At 32.3% G+C, this 18,387-nt stretch overlaps 1 protein-coding gene and 1 non-coding gene across 2 annotated transcripts; one reads left to right on the plus strand and one right to left on the minus strand.

Moving 5' to 3' along the window:
- Window positions 1-1,392: 1,392 nt before the first annotated feature.
- LOC126031318 (small nucleolar RNA SNORA51) lies at window positions 1,393-1,525 on the minus strand. The gene has a single exon (XR_007503276.1). It is a non-coding gene; the product is annotated as a small nucleolar RNA SNORA51 (small nucleolar RNA).
- Window positions 1,526-3,665: 2,140 nt separating this feature from the next.
- On the plus strand, window positions 3,666-4,628 carry LOC126009835 (olfactory receptor 13C8). The gene has a single exon (XM_049774254.1). It carries the CDS (start codon window positions 3,666-3,668, stop codon window positions 4,626-4,628), a length of 963 nt encoding a protein of 320 aa, XP_049630211.1.
- Window positions 4,629-18,387: the final 13,759 nt, after the last annotated feature.

An 18,387-nucleotide genomic window follows, 5' to 3' on the forward strand; every position in this document is an offset into this window, starting at 1 on the left:
AATTTAAAACTTGAAAATTAGGTTAAGTGTCTTCATGTTTTTGTCACTTAATCATTGCTCTTAAATGTAGAAACTATTTCATTAGCAAATTGGTGAGGTTTTTAGTAATTATTGAAACAACTTAAATATCTGAGATTAAAAGCTTTCCTTTAGACCCAGCAACAAAACTCAGCATGCTAAATAGTGATGCATATTCTGACCAAAATGAAAATTTTGTAGTTTTGTAACTACAGAACAAAACTTGATTTAGTAGTTTTGTAACTTATACTAATTATTTGAATTTATTGTTATTTTTAAAATATGATAAATTATAAGTCACATAAAATAACTTCTAATTTGCATTGTTAACAGAAAACATAAAATTACCATTCTATCTCTGTAAAATAAATAAATCATTTCATATAAATTAAGTGACTTTTTTTGAAAAAACTAAAACATAAAATGCATTTAATTGAATGTGTGGGATTTATTTTATCCCATCTAAATAACCAGTTATTTTAGTAGAAATGAATTGCAAATATTTACAAAAACAAATCTAACATAAAAAATTTATTTATTTTACAGAGATATAAAGGTAATTTCATGTTGTCTGTTAACAGTAGAAGCTTTAGAATTAAAAGTTATTATAAGTCAAGAGAATACAATATTCTTATTAATAATGTAATATGCATTCTGTAAATATATAAATGCTTTCTTAGGAACCTAGATATTTAATATTATTTTGCTTTATCAAAATTGATTATATTTGTTTCAGATGTAATATATCAAACATAGTATACCCATTATAATTATTGATATCCATTTTTGATAACTTAGAGAAATAGTTCTCTCCCACTGTGGGAATTTTTGTCATCAGGTCAGGTCATCAACTTTTTAGTATTTTTGTCACTAATTTTATTCATTTTCTTGTCTTCTTATTTTGACCAGGATTTAATAAGTCTATGTTAAATGGTACTTGTAAGAGTTGACATATGTCCCATATGCTGAGAAAATATAAGCCTTCTCTATTATTAGTGAATAGTACTTTGTTTTATGTTATGATATGTAGTTTTCTTCCAATATTTGGTAATTACCTTCTGTTACTTTCAGATCACTTTTATAAAAGCTACAAATCTATCTTCATTTAATGCATTTCTTGAATATTCTGAAATGATAATCTTGCATTTTATTCAGTCAACTCATATTATTATTCATTGTAGGTGCTTACATCTGTATAGGAAAATAGAAATTACCACTCATTCAATAATCTCTGATTCTTTAGATTATTATGATCAAAAGTGTAACTGTATTTATATTGATTTTATAGTATTCTATTCAATACGTAAATTACTATTACTAGTGTTTCTAATAAATTATTTTATATAATTTCAATTTATTTTATTTTTTTTACTTTTTTGTCCCCCAATTCACAACACAGACCAGGCAAAGGGCCTGTGTTGAGGTGTATATGGGGTGCATTTACTGTATCTCCTCTTTCTATACAGTCAGTGTAAAGAACACAGCCTGTGGTAAGAATTGGGAGGCCTTATCTTTATTTTATTTTCTTTTTTGATTTTATATATATATATATATATATATATATAAATGCTTCACCAGAGAAACATTTTCATGACCAATATTCCAAGTGTCCTTCCTCCCCACCCCACACCGCCTGTACTCTAGACAGGCTTTCTATTTCCCTCATTCAGTCATATTTTGTTATGATAGTTCTCAGTGTAATTATTTCTGTGACTACACTAAATGATTCCTGTGGTGAGCTTCATGTTGGGAGCTGGACCCTCAAGTCCTCCTCTATTTTGTCTCTGAGAATCATTACACAAATGTTTTTCATTTTTCTCAAAACCCATAGATGAGTGAGACTATTCTGCATCTCTCTCTCCCTCTGACTTATTTCACTCAGCATAATAGATTTCATATACATCCATGTATAGGAAAATTTCATGACTTCATCTCTTCTGATGGCTGCATAATATTCCACTGTATATATGTACCATAGTTTCTTTAACCATTCATCTATTGAGGGGCATCTAGCCTATTTCCAGAGTCTGGCTATTGTAAATAACGCTGCTATGAATATAGGTGTGAGAAATAAATTTTAATTAATTAATTAAATAAATTAATTAAATAGTACTAATATAAATTTTTAAAAAATGATTTTAAAAACTGAGTTTGAAATCCACTGTTTTATTGGTATATATTGGTTTATGAAGTTACATGTTTTAGAGATAAAATTGTGCCTTTTTATAATATGTTATTGTATTTCACCTGCCTCCAAAGTACTGACATCTCTCCAACATGATGATTATCTTCAACTGAACTGAAGGAGGTTGAATGAGGTACTATAGAACAATAATTCTTCCTCTCTTAAAAATTAGTGTAAATTAAACCAGAACACTGTTGTGCTTGTTTTATTTCTCTATGAATTTTATTTAACACCTCCATATCAGTTATATATTAGTGATATATTTAAATAAATAGTCTGAATAAATCACTATTATTGCTTATGCCTAAGTTCTTTTATAAAGTAAAAATAAATTAGGTGTCTATAATATATACCATTACACTTATTCATGTTAAATTTGTCTTTGTAAATATTTGCAAATCATTTCTACTAAAAATTCAAGGATATATGTATTTATTAGATTGAAGTACACTCCATTATAATAGGTGCAGATTGCAGTGTTCTGAGTCTACATAAGATATATAATAAATATTTATGCTACCAAAAACCCTACTTTACACCATTGGATTTATCTATAATTCTTATATGTTCTGGAAATGACTATCTACAGTAATGGACTAAGGATCCAATTATATCTTTGATTCTTTCAGATAACACAAATGATTGCAAAAGCCGTAATTGTACATAAATTGGCAATTAATATTCACCTCCAATGACAAGCAAATAAGAGAAAAAGGAAAACATTATTCTGGAATGGAAAAATTGCCTCAAGTTCAAAGAGAAAAATGTAATTGAACTGTATGATAGAAGAGTGTCAATATTTTCAAATACTAGAATTTATTTGAAGACAAACTGAAAAGGTATATTTGAATAACAAGGTCCTGGTTTCTAAATATTTTCTCAAATTTAAAATTAAAATGGTTCAGGAATCTCTACCAAAAAAAGCACAGCTCTATACTTCACCCAATGCTGTAAGTCACTAATTTATTGTTAGTATTAAGAGGCAGAAATCTTAAAATACAAAACTTATAGATGGTAAAAATTAGTTTGTCATCCAAATATCATACTAGAATATGCTCCCTCTTATGTTTGACAAAATCAATTCCAGATTCCTGCTCTAGTTGATTTAATTCACAGTTTAAAAAAATTTACACTGGGGCCGGAGCGGTGACGCAGCAGTAGGGCTTTTGCCTTGCACGCGGCCCACTCAGGACAGACCGTGGTTCAGTCCCCCAGTGTCCCATATGGTCTCCCAAGCCAGGAGCGATTTCATAGTGCATAGCCAGGAGTAACCCCTGAGCGTCACCTGGTATAGCCTCCAAAAAAAAAAAAAAGTTACACTGGAAAAATATTTGTGCATCCAAATATATAATACTAACACAAATATTAGCATTAAAGGAGATAGTTGTCACCGACACTTTCTTAATAATAAATTTCTGTTCTGTCACTCATAGAGTTCTTCTGGAGAAAGGGCAGATGTAATATGGAAAGGAATAATGATTCTGTGTTGGCAGAATTTGTCCTCACTGGGCTTTCTGCCCATCCAAACCTACAGACAGTTCTATTTGTGCTAGTTTTGTGGATGTACCTGATTATCCTACTGGGAAATGGAGTTCTTATCTCAGTGATCATCAATGTTCCTCATTTGCATACCCCTATGTATTTCTTCCTCTGTAATCTTTCCTTCTTGGACATTTGCTACACAAGTTCTTCTGTCCCATTAATTCTTGACAATTTTCTGACAGTAAGAAAAAGAGTTTCCTTCTCTGGATGCATGGTACAAATGTTTCTCTCCTTTGCTATGGGAGCCACAGAATGTATACTTCTAGGCATGATGGCGCTTGACCGCTATGTAGCCATCTGCTATCCACTGAGATACCCTGTCATCATGAGCAAGGGTGTTTATGTGCTCATGGCAGTGGGGTCCTGGGTAGCTGGTATTTTTGACTCAATGGTGCAGACATTCCTTGCAATACAATTACCATTCTGTGCTAACAATGTCATTAACCACTTTGTCTGTGAAATTCTTGCTATCCTAAAACTGGCATGTGGTGATATTAAAATCAATATAATAAGTATGACAGGGTCAAATTTGATTTTTTTGGTTATTCCACTACTAATAATTTCCATCTCTTATATTTTTATTGTTGCCACTATTCTGAGGATTCCTTCCACTGAAGGAAAGCGTAAGGCCTTTTCCACCTGTTCAGCTCATTTAACAGTCGTGATTATATTCTATGGAACTATTTTCTTCATGTATGCAAAGCCCAAGTCAAAAAGCTCCATTGGAGCAGATGACCAAGACATCGCTGATGCTCTCATATCCCTCTTCTACGGAGTGATGACCCCCATGCTCAATCCTATAATCTACAGTCTGAGGAACAAGGATGTAAAGACTGCTGTAAAGAACATGCTGGGTCGGAAAAAGTTCTCTGACAGGATGTGAATACTGATTTATGCAACATGGTTTGACATCCCAGATACTGAAGTTGCAAAATTAAATAAAGAAAACTACCATATAAAAACAAATTCATGACGTGACATTTGAAAACATATGGTAGAAATATTTTTATTGCTCTTGTTAGGATTAGGTGTTTGTTCTAACAGTAGAAATAAAATGTGCTTTTGATTTAAAAAATATATTTACATAAAAGCAAATTTGAATACCTCATAAGTTAAAGAAAACAGGATTACTATAAACCTTTAGAAATTAATAAATTGTGTTCTAATATACATTTGTAATTTGAAAATGAAATATTATTTATTATAAAAAGGGAATATTAAGCACATAACATAGTATATATTTTTCTATCACACATATAAATTCTCTTAAAGTAGGAACTTGTTTGTTTATTACCCAACAACCTAAAAGAACATGGTACATAAAAGATGTATAATAAATAAAAACACATTATAAATACAAACAGAAATGTGCATCTGTCATATCTAAAATGACTGTGTTTATTTTAAAAGAAAACTGATAAAGAGATTATAATACATACTTAAGGTGTTAGTATTGCATCCTGTTTACTCTGGTTTAAATCCCCAGTATCACGAATGGTTCCCTGAGCACAACCAAGGGTCAATCTTTAGCAAAGAGCCAAAAATAACCTGTGAGATCACTTGGTGTGAACCAAAAAACTAAAAAGAAAATAATCTTAAATAAAATTAATTCACTGTGACAATTATTTTCTAAGTAATTTTGTGCCACACCTGGGAGAACTTAGGAATACTCCTGGTTCTGCACTCAGAACCTGCACTCAGAACTCCTATCCTGACAGCATAGGAGGACCATATAAGATGCTGAGGATCGAACTTGGATCGGCTGTGTGGGAGACTGTGCTATTGTTCGGACCCTTATTCTGCTTTCTTCTCTATAAACTGTAGATTGTCAAAGTTTCTCGTTCATAAGAAGACTATAAAATATACTACTAAAAATTATTTTAAGTCAAATGAAAGGATAACATTGAGTAGTTTATCAATCTATGGAATACTGTAAGCAGTTATAAACTGAGCAAATAAACTTGAAAAAATAAAACATCAGTTTAATTCTTTTCTTTCTCCAATGCATATGCAACACTACTAAAGGCTTATGTCTGACACAAATTATAAGTTACCTATATTTTTGTTGAACTTCTGTACTTGTAAGTAGGTTAAATAATTTTTAAAAAATTAATTTAATTTAATTTAAAAATAATTTAATAATTAAAAATAATTTTGAGAGTAAATATTATTTTCAAATTGATTTATTGAAATTTATTAAGATATTATTGTATTTCAAGATAGCAATTTAAAGCGTTAATACTTTCCAAGCAAAAAGAAGATAAAAACTAACTCCAAAAACATCAAATTTATGTGAAATTGTAACCATGATATGAAAGTAATGTGGATTTGAACAAAACAATTAATTAGCTTAAATATCTAAATATATGCAATACACATTTTTAAAACACATTTGGAACATATTTCAAAAGGCTTAATTAAACATTAGTAAGTTTCAAAATATTTATTTGAATATTCATATTCTCTTAAAAAACTAAAGTTAATTAAAAGCTAAATAACTTGGGAAAATTAAAACATGCCTCTGTTAATTAAAAATGTTGATACTCAAAATAGTTAATGATTATATGGTAATGTCATAAGTCAAAATTAATGCCTTTCACAAATAATATGAATGTTATTACAATACCATAATTATTAAAACTAAATATCATATTTTTATTGTCAGAGTATAAATCTCATAAATTAAATCTTAATTTTAATTCACTAGCATGGCTGTATTTGTCACATACATTAATGTTCATTCTGATTCATTGGTATCTTTGCATGGTCTTAATAAAAATGTCTTCACTTTTAACCCTTCTAAGAAATTAAATATAGTTGATATTTCATATTAAAAATTATTAAATACTGAATGTCTCCCAGCATGTCTCCCACATCTCCCTCCTTTACCCCCCACCAGAATCCTACTGCAAATGGTCTCCACCTTACAGCTAAAGGTAGTAAAACTATATATAACAAACACAGCTAACCTCATGTTCAATGGCAAAGATATAAAAGTATTTTGCCAAATATTAGCCCTCAGTCAAGAACGTCCACTTTCACCAATACATTATTGCAAGTTTTAAGCACAGCAATAGTGCTGAAAAATAAAATATTCATATTTAAAAAGAAGTTAAACTATAACTCCTTACAAATGAAATGACAAACACTGGAACCTCCAGATTCTAAAAGAAATATTAAGAAACAATAAATAATTTGGTAAAGTATCAGGGTGCAAAATAAAAACACAAAAAAATGTTCTGCAGGGGCTGGAGCCATGGCGCAGCAGTAGGGGGTTTGCCTTGCACGCAGCGGACTTAGGACAGACCATGGTTCAAACCTCCCCGGCATCCCAGATGGCCTCCCAAGCCAGGAGCGATTTCTGAGCTCATAGCCAGAAGTAGCACCTGAGCGTCACCAGGTGTGGCCCAATAACAAAAACAAACAAACAAACAAACAAAACAAAGTTCTGTATTTCTTGGGGTCAGGATCAGAGGCACTAGCCTTCATGTTGCTGACCCAGGTTCAATTCTTGGCTCTAGAAATGGTCCCCATTTCTTTCTGAGCAGAGCCAGTAAAAAAAACCTGACTACCAAAAGATGTACCCCAAGCCCAAAAATAAACAAAAATATGTTGTATTTCTTTCCATGAGCAACAAACTAGAAGAGAAAATATTTTGATCATATTGACAATAGTGTCCAAATAGTTACAAATAGTTAGGAAACAACAAAAGGTGTTGAAAGACTTATACATTGAAATTATTTCATTATTAGAAAGAGTAGGATGATACAAAAGAAAATTTATAAAGTATCCTATGTTTATGTTTTGGAAAAACTAGTATTGTTAAAATGGCCATACTATCCAATTATTACAGCAGATTTAATGATTTTCTATTAAAATTTTAGTATTACCCCTCACACTGAAACCCACCAACAATCATGTTTGCAATCATGGTGCTTAAATAAAAATTTTATATTAAAAAAATAAAAAATGCTACTGAAATTTTTATGGAATTATAATAATTCCCAAATATCCAAGCATTTCAGAGATATAAAGGGATGAGAGATTTTAAATTTCATGACTTTATACTGTAAAGATATAGTAATCAAAATAGTATAATGTTAAAATTTAAACAGACTTGCAGACTCATTGGAGAGAATTGATACACCACTCATATGTGCTCAGAAGTCAGCTAACTTATGACAAAGAATTAAGTACATTAAGTGAACATAAATATATTCTAACAAAACATACTGGGAAAATTCACAGCAAAAAAATAATTTTGACCTCTCATACTATACATAAAGGTTCAATCAAAATTGTCTAAAGACTTTTAATATCATAGCAAAGCCATACACTGAGAATTGATGGTATTGACTTCAGAGGTGTCTTTAATGAATCAACTCCATTGAGAAAGAAAACAAAAATAAACAAATTAAACTACATCAATTTTATTCTGTTCTGTTTCTGCTCTGTGAACAAAAAAAAAAAAGGCAACACCCTACTAAATGTGAGAAAATATTTGCACACTAAGGGAGTTCAACTATCTTGCTTTTTATAGTAATGCATCACTAGGCTGTTGACATCTTGGTAGAGCGATCAATTGTAGATGTAAAAACTTTTGACAAACATTCAATTTGGTATGGTGGATGGCATGATTCTTAATGAAAATATTGTCTTTATATAAAATATATGAGAAAAAAACAGAGCAACAATTTGTATTTGGATCCTATAATTTAGGGAAGAGAGAAGTATTTCAAATGATGTAAGAAGGCTTCCCAAGAGCTAGAAATATATATATGACTGTATAGAGTTACCACGATAACATAAAAGGCCTGAGAGACATTCCAAGAAGTAAATTAGTTTCCTTGCACTTGATTATGGCAGCCATGACCATAGTTCAAATTCAGAGCACTGCAGGTGATCATCTAAATGCCACGAGGGGTCACTCATGAGCACAAAATCAGGATAGACCCTTAAGTGTAGCTGGGTAAGGCCCGACCCCATTCATCCCCTGCCTCCTACATCCCTCCTGCCAATATCTCAAAGAGTCTATAAGAGAAGAGTTGATTCTAAGAAAAGAAACTGGTTTTAGTGGGAATGGTAATTTCAGAGATTTTGAAGTAAAAAGCTATTCTGATTTATTTTGGGAATGGTTCCTACATTCAAGTTATTGAGTCACCAGACTGTTCAAAATTGCCATATGATTGGTAGGACTTTAAGCAAATATTAAAAACAAAAATTCTATTTATCTCAGATAGGAACTTTTTGTGGTTATTTCTTGAGTAGATGCATAAGTATAGTTCACAGAAGAAAAAATATAAATATTGTTCCCATTTCAGATACCTTTGCTCTTCTTAAATATTTTAAGATAAAGGTTTTTTTTTTGTTTTATAAAATAGGAATTAATAATCTTCTGGTCAGAGCTATAGGTACCTGGGAGGGTGCTGCCTTGAACTTGGCTGTCCCAAGTTTGATACATAGCAACACATTTAGTCCCCTCAGCACACCAGCAGTGATCTTTGAGCACAGAATTAGGTGTAAGATCAGAAAACAGCCAGGTGCCCCACCCACCCAAAAGGGGGAGGTGGTCTAAAATATTTATTAATTTCCCTAGGATACATGGCTAGAAGTAGAATAAAGAGTACTGAAACACATTTTCACAGACTCCCAAAGCTAATATGCCTCCCTTCACAATACCATATAGTACATATCTTTTATTTTACTGCTAAAAGACTATCCCAACAACTTTTAGCTCTATGACAACTAATCAGGTAAAAAGCAGTAGTTCCAAAGAGGCCAATTGACTCAGGAAGACATGATTTCTTTTCAACTTGTCTCATAGTCAGGTAATTTCCTCCCTCAGGAATATGACACAGTCTGATATTTACATCTGTGCAGTAAACTATATCTCAGAAGACTTCATTAAAAGTTGAATGACCTATGATATGAAGCTACAAGTAAGTGCACGCAGATGGGATCCCAGTGCTTGCAAAGAGCCTGAAGTAAAGCTTGTTAAAAGTAAACTTCAAACTTTTTAACAACACTCTTCCCTCCACAGTGTTCTGGAGGGATTCTAGGGCTCTTCCTAGGAGAATCCTTTCTCCTAATCTTTAATTACAACTAAAGAAAACAGACAAGAGTACAAGAGGTGATCATATGAAAAATTCTAAAAAGTAAATCTTTTTACTTTGTGAAGAAAACGTATAAGTACATACATTGCCACTAGTCAATCATTTGGGAAAAATAACTAGTGCATAAATTCTAATGCACAGATTACAATCAGAAATAATTTATGTGAAAAAAGAACATTGAACCACATGCATTTTGTTTATTTACATAGAATTAAAGGTATTTTTCAAGTTCACCCCTTGATATTGCTTTAGTCATAGTTTCTTTTATTTAAGTATATAAATTGCAGAGCAGTGATGATTCTCAGAAAACATAAAATTGTTCAAATAATTCATTTTAATCCTAGGAAAATAATTTAAATTGATCATATATTTCATTTTATTATTTTCAATAATTACCATAGCTGTTTGGAAATACGAATATCTTAGTTGAAAAGGAGAGATCTGTTTTCTTGATATTCACATCAATTCAATGCAACTACATATCAAAACACTCTGAAGAAGAATTCTGCATCACTCAAAATAGCATTCCATATTAAAGGTTTTTCCCTAACTGGGAATTTATACCACCTATAATGACATGTAAAAATTGCTTATAAAGTTTTCTTCCATTTATTTTTGCTCTAATTTTTATTATTTCCTCCCTTTGACTTATTTTGAGTTTCACTTTTTACCCTTAGTTTCTCAAGATGTGAAGTTAGATGATTTATTTGTGCTTTTTCTCTTTTTTCCTGATAGTAATCTATATTGCTATGCATCCTCTATTAGTAGGAAATACTGTCATGTTATATAGACTATTAATCTGTATCTTAAATTTTCTTAATTTAGGAATTTTCCAATTTTTTGTTTATTTTCTCTTTGACCCACTAGTTTTCAAATAGTACTTTTTTATCTCAAATCGTTTGAGCTTTTCCTGACTTTCATTTTATGATGAATTTCTACCACTGTGACTTTATGATGTGAAGAGATGATATGATTTATATTTTCATAATTTTTGCACTCTCATGATGTTTTCTAGGTTGTCTATCCCAAAAAAAGTTTTGTTTAAGAATGTTCCATGGGGCCGCCGAGGTGGCGCTAGAGGTAAGGTGTCTGCCTTGCAAGCGCTAGCCAAGGAAGGACCGCGGTTCGATCCCCCGGCGTCCCATATGGTCCCCCCAAGCCAGGGGCAATCTCTGAGCGCTTAGCCAGGAGTAACCCCTGAGCATCAAACGGGTGTGGCCCAAAAAACCAAAAAAAAAATGTTCCATGTACACTAAAGAAGAATATGTATTTGACTTTTGGCCAAAAAAAAAACATATAAATATAAAAAGCTTATAAAAACCTTATAAATACCTATTAGTTCTAGTTCCTCCAATTCTTCATTTAAGACAATTGTTTCTTTACTGATTTTAATTTAAAACAGTACATAATCCATTAAAAAAGATAAAATTTGGGCAGGGGCAGAGTTATATGCAAAACACTCAGATTGACTAGTTCAATTTCTAATACCACATATCCTCACTAATTTTCACCAAGTATAAGCCCTTCTGGACCCTGGCAGACTGCAAACTGCTCAAATCCCAGATAGCTGAGAATTGCTCAGCGAGCACTCAGCCCCCACAAGCACTACTAGGTGACACCTCTTTCCCAAGTAAGTAAAATTGCACTCTTACGATGATCTTGAGATTATTGTCTAAATGAAATAAAAGGGTAGACAACTATCAGATATTGTCATTTCTGTTTAGAAAATCAACTATTAAATTTGATGAATTGGTAGGAAACAATAAGGGCAATACATACATATTAATTAATATGATCTATAAAAAAGGGTGATTCATTAAGGGAAAGAAGCAGGAGGAAGAATAGGGCAAGGGTCCTTGGTTGTCATTGGAACTTTAGTGAAGGGAGTGGTGGTAAAAGTACCCAGAGTTTGATGCTAAACCCTTAAAATTCCATGATAATGTAAACCATCAAAAAAAAATTAAGCTTATATAAAGGAATTCCTCTAGCTTTAAAAGTAAAAATAAACACAATTATTGATCGTGAGATTAATCTTGTTAAAACAACCGCTAAGATCAAGATGGTCTCATTCTTAAAACAAAGTTAGATTCACGTGTACATCAGAGTCTTAAGTGTGGCAAGGCAGGAAATTTTCAGCTAGAAATATGTAAGATAAAAATTATTTTAAAAGGGGGGCATTTGCTACTGACTTATTAGCTCTAACACTTAAGAATCTTTTGGGGTTTCCTTGGAAAGGTAGAGATACACAGAATTCAGCTAAGGGAAACAGAGCCCAAGGAGTCAAGTTGAATTTAAGCTCTGTTTCATTTACTTCAAGCAAAAGGTGGAATATTTATACTCAATTTCTTGGCAAGTCATAATTTTCAGACAAAACTAATTTACAAAAAAAGCAGAGGGGCAAATTGTTCAAGGTATATTCTGGCACAGGGCAGTTTCACTCTGAAGCCACTTTTACTATGTGAGGTTTCCTAGTCAGCAAGGTCAGTTGCCAGTGACTAATATTGTTTTGGTCTTGTTCCAGTTCATGCACTCTGAACTGAGGCCTAGGCTAACGGCAAAGCTAGATTTGAGAGTCAGTAATTATTCTGTAAGACTAAAGAATCTACAAAGATGTTCCTAATAAGGTGTTTATAAATCTGAGTAATCTTTAAGAGAGGCTCTAAAAAAAGAAATATTTATTAGATAAAAAATATTTTAATTCATGAAAATGTTAAATCTGAGTAATCTTTAAAATGTTTGCTGAAGTTATGTCTCAATATTTATGCTACATCCCACTTTTTTCTGAATGTCTCATGGACTGGCAACCAATGTTTTACAGGGCCCTAATGCCTGTGAGTTTAGGTTATTCTCTAAGTCTTCTTTTTAACAGGTGCTACTTTTTAGATGCCCTCTCTGCAACTCCATACAGCTTTGAAAAGATCCTACAATAATAGACAGCTTTGAAAAGATTCTCCCTCAGGTAGCTAGGGCATTTTCAAACTTGATGCCTTCCTATGTCTCAGAGTCTGTTTACACAAGAGATGATGTACCAGGCATTTAAGATTCAAATGTGAATCAGAGCTGAAAACATGAAGCAAAGCAAAAACCACAGTCTTGCTAGGGATTTTTAAATTTAAGCAGATTTAGGAGTAACATAAATCATGTGGTCTGACACAGGGTATTCTACTGGGGGGAGAGTGGAAGAAAGAAGGTAATCTCTCTACCTTCAAGATTATGTATGCATAGACTATGTTGACTGGATGCTCAACAACATACACATATGCCCCTGGCTATGTAAATCCTTAATCCTATGGAGACTGAGGTACTTGAAAGGAATGATGTGGAGTCTTACAAAATAAAATGTCCAGGCAACCCCTTACAGGGGTTGTTTAAGTGATCTAGCTGTCTGTCCTGACAGTTGTTATGTCTGTGTTTCTGTGTTCCTTTTTTTTTTATAATTAATAATTTTTATTTTGACCAAAGCCTGTGATCTTTTTAATTAATTAATTAATTTTTAATTTGGGATAATACCAAAATTACTGACACAGTTGGGGAGAGCACCCACAAATAATTTAACTAACAAATTATGAAAGTTAAAGAGAGTAAATTCTAATTCAAGTACTTAATGAAATATTAGTGCATGACAGAACTTGAGCTTAGGAATTATTTTGTTACATGAGAAATTTAAAATTTTTGATAAAAATATAACATAGCTTTAAACTGTAAAAAATATGGATAGATAAAATTGTCAATAAAATATATTAAAGTGTTCGTTTGGGTTGCAGAAACTCAATATCAGTGTTATTACTAAAAACTACATCAAATTTTTCTTAAAGAAAACTGACAATTTCCCTCTCTTTAATTTTTAATTTTAATTTTAATTGTTTATTTATTTATTTACTTTTTGACTTGGAGGCTATAGTCAGATGTTTTCAGGGTTTACTCATGGTTCTGAACTCAGGGACCATGCTCAGGGGATAAGATGCAGTGCCCAGGATTGAACCTAAGTCATCCACAAGCAATACGAACACCCTGTTCTCTATATTTATATCTCTGCAGTCTCCAAATAAATGCCTTTGTTTTAGTTATTTTAATTTAAATTAATCCTTGAATAAGAACATTGATTTCTTAAACATTTAAACTTCTAAATTTATATTTTTTAATTTTTTAAATGTTAAACTTAAAAAATTTGAAAACATTTAAACTTTTATAAAAGGTGCAGTATAAATCTTGCTTTTAAAAATGTACATGTATATCAAATTTTATATTTATATTTTTATTTTACTTTCAATATTTTAAGGAGGTCATATTGACTCTGCCTTGACTGCCCAACAGGAGATAGTCTTTTGTTGTTGTTTTGTCTTGTTTTGTCCCTAGACCATTCCTAGTAGTGCTGAAAGTTTACTCCCTTACTTTGGCTTTGCCTTCAGGGATTACTGCTCAGAGGACAGACCATATATGGTGCTAATATATGAACCCAGATCACCATTTACAAAGCAAAAGTCCTACCTGCTGTATGTATGTATGTAGATCTGGCCTAATCTTGTCATTCTTAACAGAAATCAAGATCTTTTAGAAATAAAAACCAAGATTTTTTTTTCAGAGCATACTTTTTTTCTTTTTAGCTTTAGGTGTTGGGACCTGAATTCTGAACAAGGAAGGAAGCCATTTTGTAAAGGCCATATGGCTGGCTTCTTCTCAGGTTCTGAGAAGGGAGAGATGCCATTTTGTAAGGACCACATGGTGTAAGCCACATGTTAGGGCTTCACAAACCTATTTCCATAGACCCTGCCCAAGCTACCTGGCTATACCAGATAGCCTATCAGGGAAGGACAAGGGAGCAGGAGGAAGGTACACCTAGACAAGAGACAATCATTTTAAGGATCATCAGAAATTTGGAACCTCCCTATATCCTTCCCTACTTTCCTATATAATCTTCTTCATGACCTTGGTCAGGGTTCATCTCCTTTGGGGGATGGCCCTAGCTGGCCAGGCTGTGTCTTGTTGACAGACAGATTAAAGTATTAAACTTTATTTCAGTTATGTGGTCTCATCCTTCTACTCTGGAACCCTACATGGTAGCCTTATTATGATTTTCCTTGGTGTGATTTTCTACCTAATTCTTATACTTTTAAGCTTTTTGTACTAGTATATCTTATCATTTTTCTCAAGTTTAAAATATTTTCATCCACTGTTTTTTAAAACATGATCCTTAATGATTCATTTCCTTTTTGGACTACAGTCATAGGTCTATGCTCCACTTAAAACTGCTCATATCTAATTAATTTTTTACCTTTCTCCAGTTCTTTTGGTCTAAGAATTATTGCTATGATTCTAATTTCACTTGCTTTTTTTGTACAGTTTTATTTTAACTCCATCTAAAGCATATTTGTTATATTTATTTATATATATATCTTTATCTGTAAATATTACATAATAGAAAAAAATCTCTTCCCTACTTTCTAAGTGTTATCTTTTAGACATTATTCAACATATTGACGTTTTTGTTTTTCTCAACCATTTTGCCTATGTGGAGCATTTGGTTATTTAAATATTTTATCTAGTATTTTACTAATTTCATTTCTGTATTTTTTTTTTTGCTGTGGTTGTGCAAATTAAAAATACACGATGGTGAGACTGCCCTAAATGCCCTGATTCTAACCTCTTAGGTAGATGCATCTGATGAAGCGGGTAGGCATGGAGAAATAATACACTAAGCAGTCAGAAAAAATGTCACTGGAGTCAGTCTGCTTTTCGCTTCATGGCCTCCCTGTCTGATGCTCCCTCTACTTCAGCCAAAAGCCAATTTATTATTCAAACCAATTCCACATATAAGAAGTGGGGCAGACCAAGAGAGTCACAAAAGTAGCTATTCAGTAGGTTTTTACATATTAAAAGAAGAGGTTACCAGAAGAGTAAGTTGGGGAACACCTTTGTTTGGGGTTCATAGCTTATAGAATTGTACTCAGGGCATTTGAAGGTGCCTCCTGAGAATTTTCAGTCCACTAGGCCAGCAGTTCAAATCAGGACCCAAGGATACAATAGTGTTTGTGTCCTGTGATGCTGAAGATTTCCTGTTCTACCTGTTTGTACCATTAATTCCAGGGCTACACTTAGAGATGCTTGGAGCCTCCAAATTTGTGCCCAGTGATGTTTGGGAAATTATGTGGTGCCTAGTATTAGCCAAGTTCAGCTGCATGCAAAATATGTGGCTAAATCCTTGTACTACATCTTTCTGATTCCTGAATTTGTCTTTTCATATACTTTCATATACTGTTTTTTAATATACTTTTCCTAGATATTTTAAATATAATTGACAAAAGAAAATTTGTACAACTTAAACTTTAAGGTACGCAATGTATTCATTTGATTCTCAATCTTATTTGAGCTATAAAAAGGAATCCTTCTATTCCTCTTGGGTGAAACTTTTCCAAGCCCCAGTTTCCTCATGTACCTCCACTTATTAGAAGAATTAAGGAATATTGAACTAAGATATTGAGAGTTTGAGTAATTTCTGAATGATTGTCTAAATAATTTCCTCTCCTGCAGAATTTTACTTTTGAAAACCTCATTTTCTTTTCCCTCTCAAACTCAGAAACAGCACATTTTCTCTTCTTGTATTAAATTATTATATCCTGGAAATTCACCAAAGTTAGTAACTTGAGAAAAATCACATGCAACTCCTTCTTTCTCATATGTCAAGGATCTTTGTCCTCTGTCCTTGGTAATTAATTTATGCTCTTTTTAAATTGTTTCTGGAAGTAGGCAACACTGGCTTCTATTTATTCATCTTTCTCATTAGAAGGAATTTACATCTTTTCAATCTACTTTTCTCAAAATATAATTTTTTAACCTAGTATGCCATATTTTCTGGCGTATAAGATGACTTTTGAAAAAAAAAGTCAACCAAGAATCAGGGGTCGTCTTATACGCTGAGTATATCCCGAAAAATGTTTCAATATGCCGCTAAACAAAAATTGTCTGAATATTGCCACAAAATGAATTTTCCAACTCGATCCTGCTCCAATCACTGCCAGGCTGCTTGAACTGCCTCTCTAACTCAGCCAATCCAAGCAGGCTTTTTATGATGCAAATTAGACAATGTTCTGGACCTGAATCTACACTGTCAAAAGCCTGCTCATATTGGCCAGAGTCAGTGAGGAAGTCTATTACAGTATAACCTTTGAACCTTTGCTTGTTGTGATTGGCTCACTGTGGTACATACAGTTGCAGCACAGGAACGTTCTGTTTGATACAGCGAATATGGGCCTAAACCTATGTTTTAACTGCAAAATTAGGGGGTCGTCTTATATGCCCAGTTGTCTTATACGCCAGCAAATATGGTAATTGGCTATGGAGAAAAGCTTGGAGACAGACTGACATATAGACATAGATACAAAGACAAAAAATACCCAGAGAGTCAGAGGAAGCTTAGAAATTTTATGGATAAACTATATATACTTTAGAGTAATGGCTCTTATAATATACTAAGAGATGTTGATCATTTTACATGAATTTAAATTAAATAACTTTTAAACTCAAATAAACAAAAGTTATAGCTTAGTCAGAAAAAAAATAAGGAAAAAAGGTAACTATATCATAGAGTTAACCCCATCACTCTAACTAGATGATAGATGGTATTTGGAATTATCACACAAAGACTTTAAAAAATGATTATCATAAAAATATTCAATATTTTAGTGTTTCATAGGAGAGTACATTATAATAGTACTTTTAAGAAATACCTAAAAATGTTGTTTGCATAGAAAAAACAATTTGAAATTATTTACTCTAACCTAGTCAAAACTCTGACCAGTTATATAGGAGATAAGCCAACCATTTTATAGATACTGTCTTAAACTTCTCACTAAATGACATCATTCACATAAAGGACTCTCTCTCTCTCTCTCTCTCTCTATATATATATATATATACATATATATATATATAAACAAGAATTTCTTAAATGGAAATTTAGTTTAATATTCTCTTGGACTTCATTAATCTGCTTAGAACTGGAAGATAAACCATCAAAACAGTCAATCAGTCAACTAACTTCTACACCTTTGTTTCCTCATCATTAAGCTGCTCCTTTTATCTAGTGCCTGCAATAGGGCCCTTTACTTGGATCCGTGTCCATATCTGAGAGCTCTTGAAATCCAATCCTACAACCATGCAATTTATTTATTCACCTAATTGGTAAGCTTTAAGATTTCATCGCCTCTATAGACACTGTTTACAATGGTTCTCTATCTTACCTCTCCCATTCTAAACCACTACTTTATGTTTTAAAATGGCAACTTTTCTTAACCCAAGACCTTGATCTAGTATTCTCACAAGAGTACCAGAAAATCTTCACCAACATCCAATTTTCTGTTAATTGAAATTATCATATTCTTGACAAATCAGCCTTATAAATTCATTTTCCTACTTAAAATAAATGCTAAACAATAATCCTAAAAATTATCTTTTCCTTTGGTATAAAAAAATAGTAAAAATTGGCTAGCAATTAGCAACAAATTCACAATTGGTTGATTGTTTTTATATTTT

Source organism: Suncus etruscus, chromosome 1 (genome assembly GCF_024139225.1).
Source record: "Suncus etruscus isolate mSunEtr1 chromosome 1, mSunEtr1.pri.cur, whole genome shotgun sequence".
NCBI lineage: Eukaryota > Metazoa > Chordata > Mammalia > Eulipotyphla > Soricidae > Suncus > Suncus etruscus.